Here is a 15,050-nt window from a genome sequence, read left to right on the forward strand (position 1 = left end):
AAGCTATTTATGACAAACCCACAGCCAATATAATACTCAACAGTGAAAAGCTGATAGTCTTCCTGCTAAAATCTGGAACAAGGATGCCCACTCTCATCACTTCTATTCAGCATAGTAATGGAAGTCCTAGCCACAGCAATCAGACAAGAAAATGAAACAAAAAGTATCCAAATTCGAAGGGAAGAGGTAAAATTGTCACTATATGCAGATGACATGATACTATATATAGAAAACCCTAAAGACTCCACACAAAAACTACTAGGTCTAATAAATGAATTCAGCAAAGTAGCAGGATACAAGATTACCATTCAGAAATCGGTTGCATTTCTTTACACTAACAATGAAATATCAGAAAGGGAATGTAAAAAAAAACACAATACCTTTTAAGATCACACCCAAAAAAAAAAATACCTAGGAATAAATTTGACCAAGGAGGTGAAAGACTTATACACTGAGAACTATAAAACTTATACACTGAGAACTATAAAACATAATAAAGGAAATTAAAGAGGATTCAAAGAAATGGAAGATATCCTATGTTCTTGGACTAGAAGAATAAATACTGTTAAAATGGCCATACTACTCAAAGCAATCTACAGATTTAATGCAATCCTTATCAAATGACCAATGACATTTTTCACAGAACTAGAACAAATAATCCAAAAATCTGTATGGAACCATAAAAGACCCAGAATTGCCAAAGCAATTCTGAGGGGGAAAGAAAAAAAAAAAAAAAAAGCAGGAGGCATATCTCTCCCAGACTTCAGACTATACTACAAAGCTACAGTAATCAAAACAGTGTGGTACTGGTATAAAAACAGACATATGGATCAATGGAACAGAACAGAGAGCCCAGAAATAAATCCACACATCTATGGCCAATTAATCTCTGACAAAGGAGGCAAGAATATAAAATGCAAAAAAGAAAGTCTCTTCAGCAAGTCATGCTGGGAAAGTTAGACAGGTGAACGTAAATCAATGAACTTAGAACACACCCTCACACTATGCACAAATATAAACGCAAAGTGCCTTAAAGACTTAAACATAAGACATGACACCATAACAAGAGCATAAGCAAAACATTCTCTGACATAAATGTTTTCTTAGGTCAGTCTTGCAAGGCAATAGAAATAAAAACAAAAATAAACAAATGGGACTGAATCAAACTTACAAGCTCTGGCACAGCAAAAAAAAATAAGACAACCTACAGAATGGGAGAAAATATTTGCAAATGATGCAATCATCAAGGGCTTAATCTCCAAAATATACAACAGCTCATACACTCAACAACAAAAAAAACAAACAACCTAATCAAAAAATAGGCAGAAGACCTTAACAGACATTTCTCCAAAGAAGACATACAGATGGCTAGCAGGCACATGAAAAGATGCTCAACATCACAAACTATTAGAGAAATGAAAATCAAAACTACAATGAGGTACCACCTCACACCAGTCAGAATGGCCATGATTAAAAAGTCTACAAATAACAAATGGTGGAGAGGGTGTGGAGAAAGGGAACCCTCTTACACTGTCGGTGGGAATGTAAGTTGGGGCAGCCACTATGGAAAACAGTACAGAGGTTCCTCAGAAAACTAAAAATCAAATTACCATATGATCCAGCAATCCCACTCCTGGGCATACCCACAGAAAACTATAATTCAGAAAGGCACATGCACCCCTATATTCATAGCAGCATTATTCACAATAGCCAAGACATGGAAACAACCTAAATGTCCATCAACAGACGAATGGTTAAAGAAGACATGGTACATACATACAATGGACTACTACTCAGCCATAAAAAAGAATGAAATAATGCCATTTGCAGCAACATAGATGTAACTAGAGATTATCATACTAAGTTAAGTAAGTCAGAAAAACAAATACCATTTGATATTACTTACATGTGGAATCTAAAATGTGGCACAAATGAACCTATCTATAAAACAGAAACAGACTCACAGACATAGAGATCAGACTTGTGGTTCCCAAGGGGGATGGGGAGAGGGAGAGAGATGGACTGGAAATGTGGGGTTGGTAGATGCAAACTATTACACTTAGAATGGATAAACAACAAGGTCCTACTGTATAGCACAGGGAACTATATCCAATCTCCTGGGATAAACCATAATGGAAAAGAATATTAAAAAAAAAAAGAATGTGTGTGTGTTTGTGTGTATGTATATAATATGTATGTATGTATGTATAACTGAGTTACCTTGCTGTACAGCAGAGATTGACACATTGTAAATCAACTACACTTCAATAAAAAAAAAAGAAAGAAAGAAATTATGGCTGAAAACTTCCCAAACGTAAAGAAGGAAACAGATATCCAGAAACCACAGAGGGTCCCAAACAAGATGAACCCAAACAGACCCACACCAATACATATAATTAAAATGGCAAAAGTTAAAGAGAGGATTCTAAAGATAGCAAGAGAAAAATAAAGAGTCATTTACAAAGGAACCCCCATAAGGCTATCAGTTGATTTCTAGCAGAAACATTGCAGGCCAGAAGGGAATGGCATGATATATTCAAAGTCCTGAAAGGGAAAAACCTGCAACCTAGGATACTCTACTGACCAAGCTTATCATTTAGAATAGAAGGAGAGATACAGAATTTCCCAGACAAGCAAAAACTGAAAGAATTCACAATACTAAGCCTACTTTAAAAGAAATATTATAAAGGATCTTCTCTAAATAGAGAAGCAAGAAAGCTATACAAAAGAGAAAGTCACAATAAGAAAGGCAAATATATAAAAAGATTGAAGATCACTTAAATAGATTAGTACACAGATTAAAAAACAATCAAAAAATTTTGTAGAAGCAATTATAAATACAATAAAGAGTAAAAGAATAAGCAAGAAGATGTAAAATAGAACATCAAAATCACAAAATGTGGGGGAAGGCAGTATAAAAAGGTAAATCTTGGGAATTCCCTGGCGGTCCAGTTGTTAGGACTCCACACTTCCATTCCAGGGCGCACAGGTTCGATCCCTGGTCCAGGAACTAAGATCCCGCATGCTGCACGGCGCAGCCAAAAAAATTAAATTAAATTAAATTAAAATTAAAAAGTAAATCTTTTAGAATGTGTTTGAACTTGTATGACTATTAGTTTAAAGCAAGTAGATATAGTTATGGGTCAGCATACTTGAATTCCAGGGTAAACACAAATCAAAAATATACAGGAGATTCGCAAAAAAACAAAAAGAAAGGAACTCAAGCATACTACAAAAGAAGAACATAAAACCACAAAAGAAGAAGAAATGAACAAAGAAGAACTACAAAAACTGGAAAACAAGAATTAAAATGGCAATAAATACATACCTATTAATAATTACTTTAAATGTCAATGGGTTAAATGCTCCAATCAAAAGACATACAGTGGCAGATTGGATAAAATGTAAGAACCTACAATACACTGCCTACAAGAGACTCACTTCAGGGCGAAAGACACACACAGAGTGAAAGTGAGGGGATGGAAAAAGATATTTCATACAAATGGAAATGACAAGAAAGTGGGGGTAGCATACTCGTTTCAAACAAAATAGACTTTAAAACAAAGGCCATAAAGAAAGACAAAGAAGAACATTATATAATGAGAAAGGGTTCAATACAAGAAGATATTACACTCTTTAACATAAATGTACCCAACACAGGAGCACCTAAATACATAAAATACTAACTGACATAAGGGGAGAAATGGCCAATAATACAATAATAGTAGGAGACTTTAACACCCCACTGACATCAATGGACAGACCATCCAGACAGAAAATCAGTAAGGAAACAGAGGTCCTAAATAACACAACAGAACAGTAGAACCTAATTGATATCTACAGGATACTACACACACACACCCCCAAAGGAATACACATTCTTTTCAAGTGTGCATGGAATATTCTCTAGGATAGATTACATACTAGGTCACCAATAAAAGCCTCAACAAATTTAAGAAGATAGAAATTATTTCAAGCATCTTTTCTGACCACAACCAGAAACTAGAAATCAACCACTGAAAGAAAAAATAAATGAACAAATACATGGAGACTAAATGACATGCTACTAAAAAAACAGTGGGTCAACAATAAGATAAAGAAATCAGAAAATACCTTGAGACAAAAGAAAATGAAAACACAACCTACAAAATCTATGCGACACAGCAAAAGCAGTTCTAAGAGGGAAGTTCACAGTGATACAGGCCTTCCTCAAGAAACAAAAAAAATCTCATATAAGCAAACTAAACTACCACCTAAAAGAATTTTAAAAAGAACAGACAAAAACCCAAAGTCAGGAGAAGGAAGGAAATAACAAAGATCAGAGAGGAAATAAATACAATACAGATTTTTTAAGAAATAGAAAAGATCAGGGACTTCCCTGGTGGTCCAGTGGTTAAGACTCCACACTCCCAATGCAGGGGGCCCGGGTTCGATCCCTGGCTGGGGAACTAGATCCCACATGCATGCCGCAACTAAGAGTCCGCATGCCGCAACTAGGAGCCTGCATGCCACAACTAAGGTCCCACGTGCCACAACTAAGACCCAGCACAGTCAAAATAAATATAAATAAATTTTTTAAAAAAGAGTTCTCATCACAAGGGAAAAAAATTTTTTTTAAAGAAATAGAAAAGATCAAGAAAACCAAGAGTTGGTTTTTTGAGAAGATTATTAAAAAATCGATAAAACTCTAGCCAGTCACCAAGAAGAAAAAGAGTGGACCCAAATAAACAAAATAAGAAATGAAAGAGGAGAAATAACAACTGATACCACATAAATATAAAAAATCATAAGAGAATACTGTGAACAGTTAGATGCCAACAAATTCAACAACCTAGAAGAAATGGAAAAGTTTCTTAAAATATGCAGCCTGTCAACACTGAGTCAAGAAGAGACAGATAATCTGAACAGACCAATCACTAGAAATGAAATAGAATCTATAATTTAAAACAACAACAACAACAACAACAAAACCTCCCTGTAAACTAAAGGCCAGGACTGGATGGCTTCACTGGGGAATTCTACCAAACAGTCAAAGAAGACCTTATGCTGATCCTTCTCAAACTCTTCCAAAAGACAGAAGAGAACACTCCCAAAGTCATTCTATGCAGTCACCATCACCCTGATACTAAAACCAAAGACACTACACAAGAAAAGAAAATTACAGGCCAGTACCTTTGATGAATATAGATGCAAAAATCCTCAACAAGATATTAGCAAATCAAATCCAACAACACATAAAAAGGATTATACACCATGATCAAGTTGGATTCATTCCAGAGTTACAAGGATGGTTCAACATATGCAAATCAATCAACATGATACACCACATCAACAAAAGACAAAAGCCACACGATCATCTCAAAAGACGCAGACAAAGCATTTGGCAAAATTCAGCATCATTCATGATAAAATAACTCTTACCAAAGTGGGTATATGGGGAACATATCTCAACAAAATAAAGAACATTTATGACAAACCCACAGCCAACATAATACTCAATGGTGAAAAGCTGAAAGACTTCTTGCTAAATTCAGGAACAAGACAAGGATGCCCACTCTCACTTCTACTCAACATAGTATTGAAAGTCCTAGCCATAGCAATCAGACAAGAAACAAAAGGTATCCAAATTGGAGTGGAAGAGGTAAAACCGTCACTATTTGCAGATGACATGATGCTCTATGTAGAGAAGCTTAAAGTCGCCACATAAAAACTATTAGAACTAATAAATGAACTCAGCAAGGTAGCAGGATACAAGATAAATATACAGAAATCTGCTGCATTTCTTTACACTAACAATGAAATACCAAAAAGAGAAAGTAAACTAAAAAATTCCATTTAAAATTGCATCAAAAAAAAAACAAACCTAGGAATAAACTTAGCCAAGAAAGTGAAAAATCTATACGCTGAAAACTATAAAACATTAATAAAGGAAACTGAGGAGAATTCAAAGAAATGGAAAGATATCCCATGCTCTTGGACTGGAAGAATTAATACTGTTAAAATGGCCATACTACCCAAAGCAATCTACAGATTTAATGCAATCCCTATCAAAATACCCATGACATTTTTCACAGAACTAGAATAATCCTAAAAATTATATGGAACCACAAAAGACCCAGAATTGCCAAAGCAATCCTGAGGAAAAAGAACAATGCTGGAAGCAGAAGCATAACCCGCCCAGACTTCAGGCTATACTACAAAGCTACAGCAATCAAAACAGTGTGGTACTGGCACAAAAACAGACATACAGATCACTGGAACAGAATAGAGAGCCCAGAAGTAAACCCATATACCCACAATCAATTAATCTATGACAAAGGAGGCAAGAATATACAATGGGGAAAAGACACTCTCTTCAACAAGTGGTGTTGGGAAGCTGGACAGCTGCATGTAAATCAGTGAAGTTAGAACACTCCCTCATACCATGCACAAAAATAAACTCAAAATGGCTTAAAGACTTAAATATAAGACATGACACCATAAAACTCCTAGAAAAGAGCATAGGCAAAACATTCTCTGACATAAATTGTAGCAATACTTTCTCAAATAATTTTCCCAAGGCAAAAGAAGTAAAAGCAAAAATAAACAAATGGGGCCTAATCAAACTTATAAGCTTTTGCATAGCAAAGGAAACCATGAACAAAATGAAAAAAACACCTACGGAATGGGTGAAAATATTCGCAACCGATGTGACCAACAAGGGATTAATTTCCAAAATATACAAACAGCTCATACAACTCAATATTAAAAAAAATAACAAACATTACAATAAAAAAATTGGCAGAAGACTTAAATAGACATTTCTCCAAAGAAGAAATATACATGGCCAAAACTCACATGGAAAGATGCTCACATCACTAATTATCAGAGAAATGCAAATCAAAACTACAACGAGGTATCACCTTACAGTGGTCAGAATGGCCATAATAAAAAGTCTACAAACAAGGAATGCAGGAGAGGGTGTGGAGAAAAGGGAACCCTCCTACACTGTTGGTGGGAATGTAAATTGGCACAACCACTATGAAGAACAGTATGGAGGTTCCTTAAAAAACTAAAAATAGAGCTACCATATGATCCAGTAATCCCACTCCTGGGCATATATCTAGAGAAAACCATAATTAGAAAAGATACATGGACCCCAATGTTCATGGCAGCACTATTTACAATAGCCAAGACACGGAAGCAACCTCAATGTCCATCGACAGAGGAATGGATAAATAAGATGTAGTACATATATACAATGAAATATTACTCAGCCATAAAAAAGAATGAAATAAGCCATTTGCAGCAACATGGATGGAGCTAGAGATTATCATACTAAGTGAAGACAGACAAAGACAAGTATCACATGGTATCACTCATATGTAGAATCTAACTAAAAAAATGATACATGAACTTATTTACAAAACAGAAACAGACTCACAGATTTCAAAAACAAAGTTATGATTACCAAAGGGGAAATGTGGAGAGGAGGGATAAATTAGAAGCTTGGGATTAACGTACACACACTACTATATATAAAATAGATAACCAACAAGGACCTACTATATAGCACAGGGAACTCTACTCATTATTCTGTAATAACCTATATGGGTAAAGAATCTGAAAAAGAATGAATATATGTATAACCGAATCACTTTGCTGTACACCTGAAACTAACACAATATTTAAACCAACTATACTCCAATAAAATTTTTTTTAAAAAGGCATTGAGGGCTTCCCTGGTGGCGCAGTGGTTAAGAATCTGTCTGTCAATGTAGGGGACACAGGTTCAAGCCCTGGTCCAGGAGGATCCCACATGTCGCAGAGCAACTAAGCCTGTGCGCCACAACTACTGAGCCTGAGAGCCACAACTACTGAAGCCCGCGCTCCTAGAACCCGTGCTCCACAACAAGAGAAGCCACTGCAATGAGAAGCCCGCGCACTGCAACGAAGAGTAGCCCCCACTTGCTGCAACTACAGAAAGCCCGCGCTCAGCAACAAAGACCCAACGCAGCCAAAAATAAATTATTTCACTCATTAATTCATTAAAAAAAAAGGCATCGATCGGAAACAAGAAAAACTATCTTCATTTACAGGTGATATGACTGTCTACATAGAAAATCCAAAGTAATCAACAAAAAAGCTACTAAAACTAATGTGAGTCTATTCAGGTTGCAAGATAAAAGATTAATGTACAAAAATCAATTATATTTCTATTTACCAACAATGAACAATCAAAAATTGAAATAAAAAATGTCATTTACAATAATATTTCATAACACTTAGGGATACATATGACCAAAGATGTGCACAACTTGTGCACTGAAACCTGCAAAACATACTAAGGGAAATTTAAAGACACCTAAATATATAGAGAGATATACCAGGTTTATGGGTTGGAAGGCTCAGTAATGTTAAGATGTCAATTGTCCCCAGATTGATCTATGGATTCACCATCATCCTAATCAAGATGCCAGCAAGCTTTTTTGTAGAAACTGACAGAAGATTCTATAATTTATATGGAAATGCAACGAATCTAGTCCAGCCAAAACAAATTTGAAAATGAATTAAGTTCGAGGACTAATAAAACCTGATTTCAAGACTTATTATAAAGCTACAGTTATCAAGACAGTGTGGTTTGGTGTAAAGATAGACAAATAGATCAATGGAAAATACTGAGAGTACAAAAATAGTCCCATAATTATTTGGACAAATGATTTCAACAAAGCTGCAAAGGCAATTCAGTGGGAAAAGGGTGGTCATTTCAACATATGGTGATAGAACTGAACATCATACACAAAAAAAGTAAGTATCAGGGCTTCCCTGGTGTCGCAGTAGTTGGGAGTCTGCCTGCCGATGTGGGGGACACGGGTTCGAGCCCTGGTCTGGGAGGATCCCACATGCCGCGGAGCAACTGGGCCCGTGAGCCACAGCTGCTGAGCCTGAGCGTCTGGAGCCTGTGCTCCGCAGCAGGAGAGGCCACGATAGTGGGGGGCCCGTGCACTGCGATGAGGAGTGGTCCCCGCTTGCTGCAACTGGAGAGGGCCCTCGCACGGAAGCGAGGACCCAACACAGCCAAAAATATAAATAAATAAATAAATAAATAATTTTTTTTAAAAAAAAAGTATCAATCTATACCTCACACCATATACAAAAATCAACTCAAAATGGATCATAGGTCTAAACTACATAACTTCTGGAAACACAGGAGAAAATCTTTATCACCTTGGGTTAGGCAAAGATTTCATATGTAATACCAAAAATATGATTCATAAGAAAAAAAATTGATAAATTGAACTTCATCAAAATGAAAAACTTCAAGACAGTTAAAAGAATAAAAAGGTAAGCCACAGACTGGGAAAAAAATATTTGCAAAACATATATCCGATAAAGGATTTGTATTCAGAACATATTAAGAACTCTCAGAATTCAGTGGTAAGACAACATACAATCTAATGAAAAAAAGGGCAAAACAACCACCAAACATTAGAACAGACATTTCAGCAAAGAAAATATATGGATAGCAAAAAATACATAAAAAGACACTCAACACTCATTAGTCATTAGAGAAATGCAAACTAAAACTACAATGAGATACCACTGTTCACATCCCTGGGAATGGCTAAAATTACAATAACTGACCCACCAAGTACTGGCAAAGACGTGGAAGAACTGGAAGTATCATACACTCTGGCGGGAATGTAAAATGGTACAATTTTTTGAGAAACACTTTGGAAGTTTCTTTTTTTTTTTTAATTAACTGATTTATTTATTTATTTATTTTTGGCTGTGTTGGGTCTTCCTTGCTGTGCGTGGGCTTTCTCTAGTTGCAGTGAGCAGCGGCTACTCTTCGTTGCAGTACGCGGGCTTCTTATCGTGGTGGCGTCTCTTGTTGCAGAGCACGGGCTCTAGGCGCACGAGCTTCAGTAGTTGTGGCACGTGGGCTCAGTAGTTGTGGCTCACGGGCTCTAGAGCGCAGGTTCAGTAGTTGTGGCACACGGGCTCAGTTGCTCTGCGGCATGTGGGATCTTCCCGGACCAGGTCTCAAACCCGTGTCCCCTGCATTGGCAGGCGGATTCTTAATCACTGCTCCACCAGGGAAGCCCTGGAAGTTTCTTAAAAAGTTAAACACACACCTACCAAATGATCTAGCCATTCCACTCCTAGGTATTTACCCAAGAAAAATGAAAGCATATGACATACAATGTCTCGCACAAAAATCTTTATAGCAGCTTTATGTGTAATGGAGAAAACTGGAAAAAATCCAAATGTCCGTAAACAGATGAATGAATAAATAAATTGCATTATATCCCATACAATGGACTACTACCCATCAATAAAAAGGAATGAACTACTGATACACACAACATGGATGACTCTCAAAACAATCATGTTAAGTGAAAGAGCTCAAGCAAAAAGGAGTACGTACTGTATAATTACATATAAAATTTTAGAAAATGCAAACTAACCTATAGTGACAGAAAGCAGATCAGGGGTTGTCTAGAGATGAAGCAGAGACAGGGGTGGGAGGAAGGGAGGGATTACAAAGGCACATGAGGAAAATTTTGTGGGACGTGAATACATTCATTATCTTAATTATAGTGTTAGTTTCATGAGTATATTCATATGCTAAAATGTATCAAATTGTATACTTTAAAGATGCACAGTTTATTGTATCTCAATTATATCTCAATATAGCTGTTAAAGATCCATAGGACTTCATATATAATGATGGAGCAGGAGTTACAAAGAACATACATGCAAGATCCATTAGAACCGAATTTTAATCGATTATAAGTACTACTGTATCTCCAGTGCCTAAATCAGTGCCTGGCATAGTAGAGGCTCAACAAACGCTTGTAAACAAATAACACCCACTCACACCAAAACAACAATACACACGCAGGGGCAGGATAGAGGCCAAAGTTGGTTCTAGGTTATTACAATCAAAAAGTGAAGGCAAAACAAAATTCTCTCTGAATCATGATCCTGTGATTATGCTTATAATTATTTCTCACAGTAATCTGGCCTCACATATTAAAAATTTATATAGATATTAACATAGATTTCTGTTCTAAAATTTATGGTAAACCAATAACATTCTTAGCTTTACAGGATAGTTCTGCTATAGTTTCACTTTATAGGATAGTTTTTTCCTCATCTTGGCTCTATTCCAAGTGCCAAGATGAGAATGTGTTTCTCTGATATTCCTCACTGACAATCTATATCTTCACATTTATTTTAGTTTCTTTAATGGAACCACTATTAGATTTATGTTCTCTATTACAAGTCGTCTTAGGACCTATCCGGTACATTTAAGCTTCCTGTTAAAGCAGAATCAATCTATTCCACTGGTTTACAAAGCTTTTGAAGTATCAAAAAATTCTGATGATCTGAATTGATTAAAAAAAAAAAACCCTGTGTTCCATAACACAGAGGGAATGTTTTGATCCTTAAAAGATATTGATATTATGAATTGATTTTCTTAGCAATGGTGCAGCAGATGTTTCAATTACAAATTCTACTGTCTGAAATCACTGTACACTGCACATTCTTACTGGAGGTCTGTGACTGATTATACTGTGCTATGCTTAAGTCTCCAAGAGGCAGTCCGTTCCAAGATTCTAGTGGCAGTGTGTGTTCTAATTTAGCCAACCTCAAGCAATACAAGAGGCCACAAGGATAAAGACAGAAAGGTATTACGTCCTGTCTCCAGAAAAGCTCAAAGCACATGCCCTTAACAGTGTAGTGATAACATTTCCAATAAATAATGGCTATCCAGTAAGAGGTGGGCAAGCATTTGGTTGCATAGGGATATCCAACTATTATAAACTATTATAAAATGAATGTGATAATCACATCCCATTATGGTTAAGCAAAATCCCAGGTTATGCTAAGGAATTTTTTGAAAGAATTATTTTGTTAATTAGTATCATTTATACAAGAAGGTAGCCACGATTATGAGAAGGAACCTAGGAAGATGGGAAAGTGAAGAAGGGAAGAGAGGTGAACTAATATCATAATATGATTATGTGCCAAGTACTACATACGTGTTATTTCATGTGATACCCAGGACATTCCCATGGAAGAGCTATAACTGCCTTCTCTTTCCAGAAGAGACAACTGACAACAAAGTGTTTGTCCCAAGGTCGCATCCCTGACAACACTGGAGGTCGGTTTCTAGGTCAGGCCTGTTGGCTCCAAAATCATGATATTCTCACTACTCTATGCAAATTACCATAGAAAGATTTTAACAGAAGAAAAGCAAATAATATGCTTGGTTTATTTCTGCTGATGGAAATGTCAGCTACAAGCTGCCACGACAGAGTGAGTCACGGTGGACTGACTTACTTCAAGGAGGAATCTCCAACGCCAATGCAACCTCGCAAGCTGAGCTTCCTCAGGAATCCACCGCATCGCTTCGAGATGTTTTCCACCACTCGACCCTTCAATGGAGAAAGTTGGAAAAAATCTTGTTTCATGCTGCTTATCTAACAGCAAAATAACCTGAAATTTAGGAACTGAATATGTATTTCCAGGTGTAATAGAAGATATTTTGGAACATTCCTCCAACATCCCACTTCTGCTCCTTGTGTATAAAGGGGTTGCAAGCACCGAAAAAATGTTTTCAATGAAAACATTAAGTATTTTTTTTAAATCACACACTATTTTTTGAAAGCCTTGACTTGGAGTTAGGCCTTCCCTAGCCAGGGCTCATGGCTACTCCATCAATTACAAGGCTTTTTGAGGTCAAGCTTTTTGGGAACACTGCTGTGCTGGGAACACAGAGATCTAAAACAATGTTGCTCAAAAAAAGAAATTCTATTTTAGCTAAACATTACCACTCTAAAAATTTGAAGATGTATCATAAAATCTACTCCTCATTCTTCTTAGCAATCCCCTATTTAAACACATTTGCTTTAAAAATGGGAACTTTGGCTGGTACTGGCAGATACATTAGAGGAGGAAAAAAGAAAATGAACACTGATTAAGCACTTCTACTTTTTCAGGCATGATTTTAACACTTTCTTGTACCTGCTATGGCTCATTTAATATTCACAACAACCACACGGACTACCGCTCCACACTGAAGTAAGGAAGAGTGTATGTATGGAATACAGGAAATCCCTTAGGATATCTCTTAGTATTAATATGCCCTCTGATTAAAGTCAATGGAAAACTAAAAGCCAATCCAAGGAGACTACTCATGGCTTCAGGAACGATGGTTTGGGTCACTCTACCAAGTAAGGAACCACGACCAGCTGAGGTGCTTGCTGAAGACAAGGAGAATACAGAATGGGAAGCAGAAGGTAGTTATAAATACCAACTCTGACCACATGAGCAGTTACAGAAATTAGGACTATAATTGTCATAAGTATTTTCTCCCTATTTTATTATGAATGCGTGTGTGTGTGGTACAAATATTTTTTTCCCTCTCTTATCCCCTTATCATGTGACATAACATGTACTGACTTTATGTCATAAGTATTTAAGTACTGTCAATTCTACATCAATGTATTTAAGGCACAGAATATCAAGAAGAGTGAAATTGACTCTAGGACTTTACCTCCTTTTCTGAGGAAGGGCTGAGTGTCTTTTTGGTTGTACGCTGGATAGCTGTATCATATTAGGTGGCATTATGACCTTTGTTATCGTCTTTATTTGGAAATTAAGTATGGTTTAAGGACATGCCTATGGGTGCCAAGTTGACAACGGGTGAACTTATGATGATTAATTTTATGTGTCAACTTGACTGGGACACAGGGTGCCCAGACATTTGGCCAAATATTATTCTGGCTGTGTCTGTAAGGGTTTCTGGATGAGATTAGCATTTGAATCAGTAAACCAAGTAAAGCAGACTGCCCTCCCTAGTGTGGGTGGGCCTCATCCAATCAACTGAAGACATGAATAGAACAAAAAAGGCTGATTAAGAGAGAACTCCTGACTGACTGCTGAGCCAGACATTGGTCTTTTCTGGCCCTTGGACTTGGACTGAAACATCAACTCCTCTTGGATCTTGAATCTGCCAGCTTTCAGACTGGAATTTACACCACTGGCTCTGCTGGTTCACAGGCCTTCTGATTCAGACTGGAGCTACATATCAGCTCTCCTGGGCCTCCAGCTTGCTGACTGCAGATATTGGGACTTCTCAGCCTCCATAATCACATGACCCAATTCCTTATAATAAATCTGTATGTCTATATTAATATACACACTTTTTTTTTAACATCTTTATTGGAGTATAATTGCTTTACAATGTTGTGTTAGTTTCTGCTGTATAACAGAGTGAATCAGCTATACGTGTATATATATATATCCCCATATCCCCTCCCTCTTGCATCTCCCTCCCACCCTCCCTATCCCACCCCTCTAGGTGGACACAAAGCACCAAGCTGATCTCCCTGTGCTATGCGGCTGCTTCCCACTAGCTATCTATTTTACTTTTGGTAGTGTATATATGTCAATGCCACTCTCTCACTTTGTCCCAGGTTACCCTTCCCCCTCCCTGTGTCCTCAAGTCCATTCTCTACGTCTGCGTCTTTATTCTTGTCCTGTCCCTAGGTTCTTCAGAACCTTTTTTTTTTTTTTTAGATTCCATATATATGTGTTAGCATACGGTATTTGTTTTTCTCTTTCTGACTTACTTCACTTTGTATGACAGTCTCTAGGTCCATCCACCTCACTACAAATAACTCAATTTCGTTTCTTTTTATGGCTGAGTAATATTCCACTGTATATATGTGCCACATCTTCTTTATCCATTCATCTGTCAATGGACACTTAAGGTTGCTTTCATGTCCTGGCTATTGTAAATAGTACACACGTATCTTACTGGTTCTGTTTTTCTGGAGAATCCTGACTAATACAGATTGGATCCATTATCTTCATTTTTCAAATAAAGAAATTAAATGGTTAAATTGCCAAGGTTACACTTTAGTGAGTAGTAGAATTGGGGTTTATAACAGGTTTAACTGACTCTAAAAGCTGTATGTTCTGCACAATTACCACCTCCACAAGGGAGAAAACATTGAAAAGGCCATTTTGTTTCATTTTTAATACTTATTATC

General features: G+C 36.8%; 1 protein-coding gene and 1 long non-coding RNA gene across 2 annotated transcripts in view; both read right to left on the reverse strand.

Moving 5' to 3' along the window:
• Positions 1-15,050, reverse strand: part of LOC309608568 — a 170,739-nt gene that overhangs the window by 74,174 nt on the left and 81,515 nt on the right. The window lies entirely within an intron of this gene.
• The window catches only part of FBXL2 (F-box and leucine rich repeat protein 2), an 88,149-nt gene that overhangs the window by 29,040 nt on the left and 44,059 nt on the right, over positions 1-15,050 (reverse strand). The window contains 1 exon segment of the mRNA XM_082348819.1: positions 12,334-12,428. Coding sequence (XP_082204945.1) covers positions 12,334-12,428 — 95 coding nt within the window.

This window comes from Balaenoptera borealis, assembly GCF_965194805.1.
Source record: "Balaenoptera borealis genome assembly, chromosome: 12".
Lineage (NCBI taxonomy): Eukaryota > Metazoa > Chordata > Mammalia > Artiodactyla > Balaenopteridae > Balaenoptera > Balaenoptera borealis.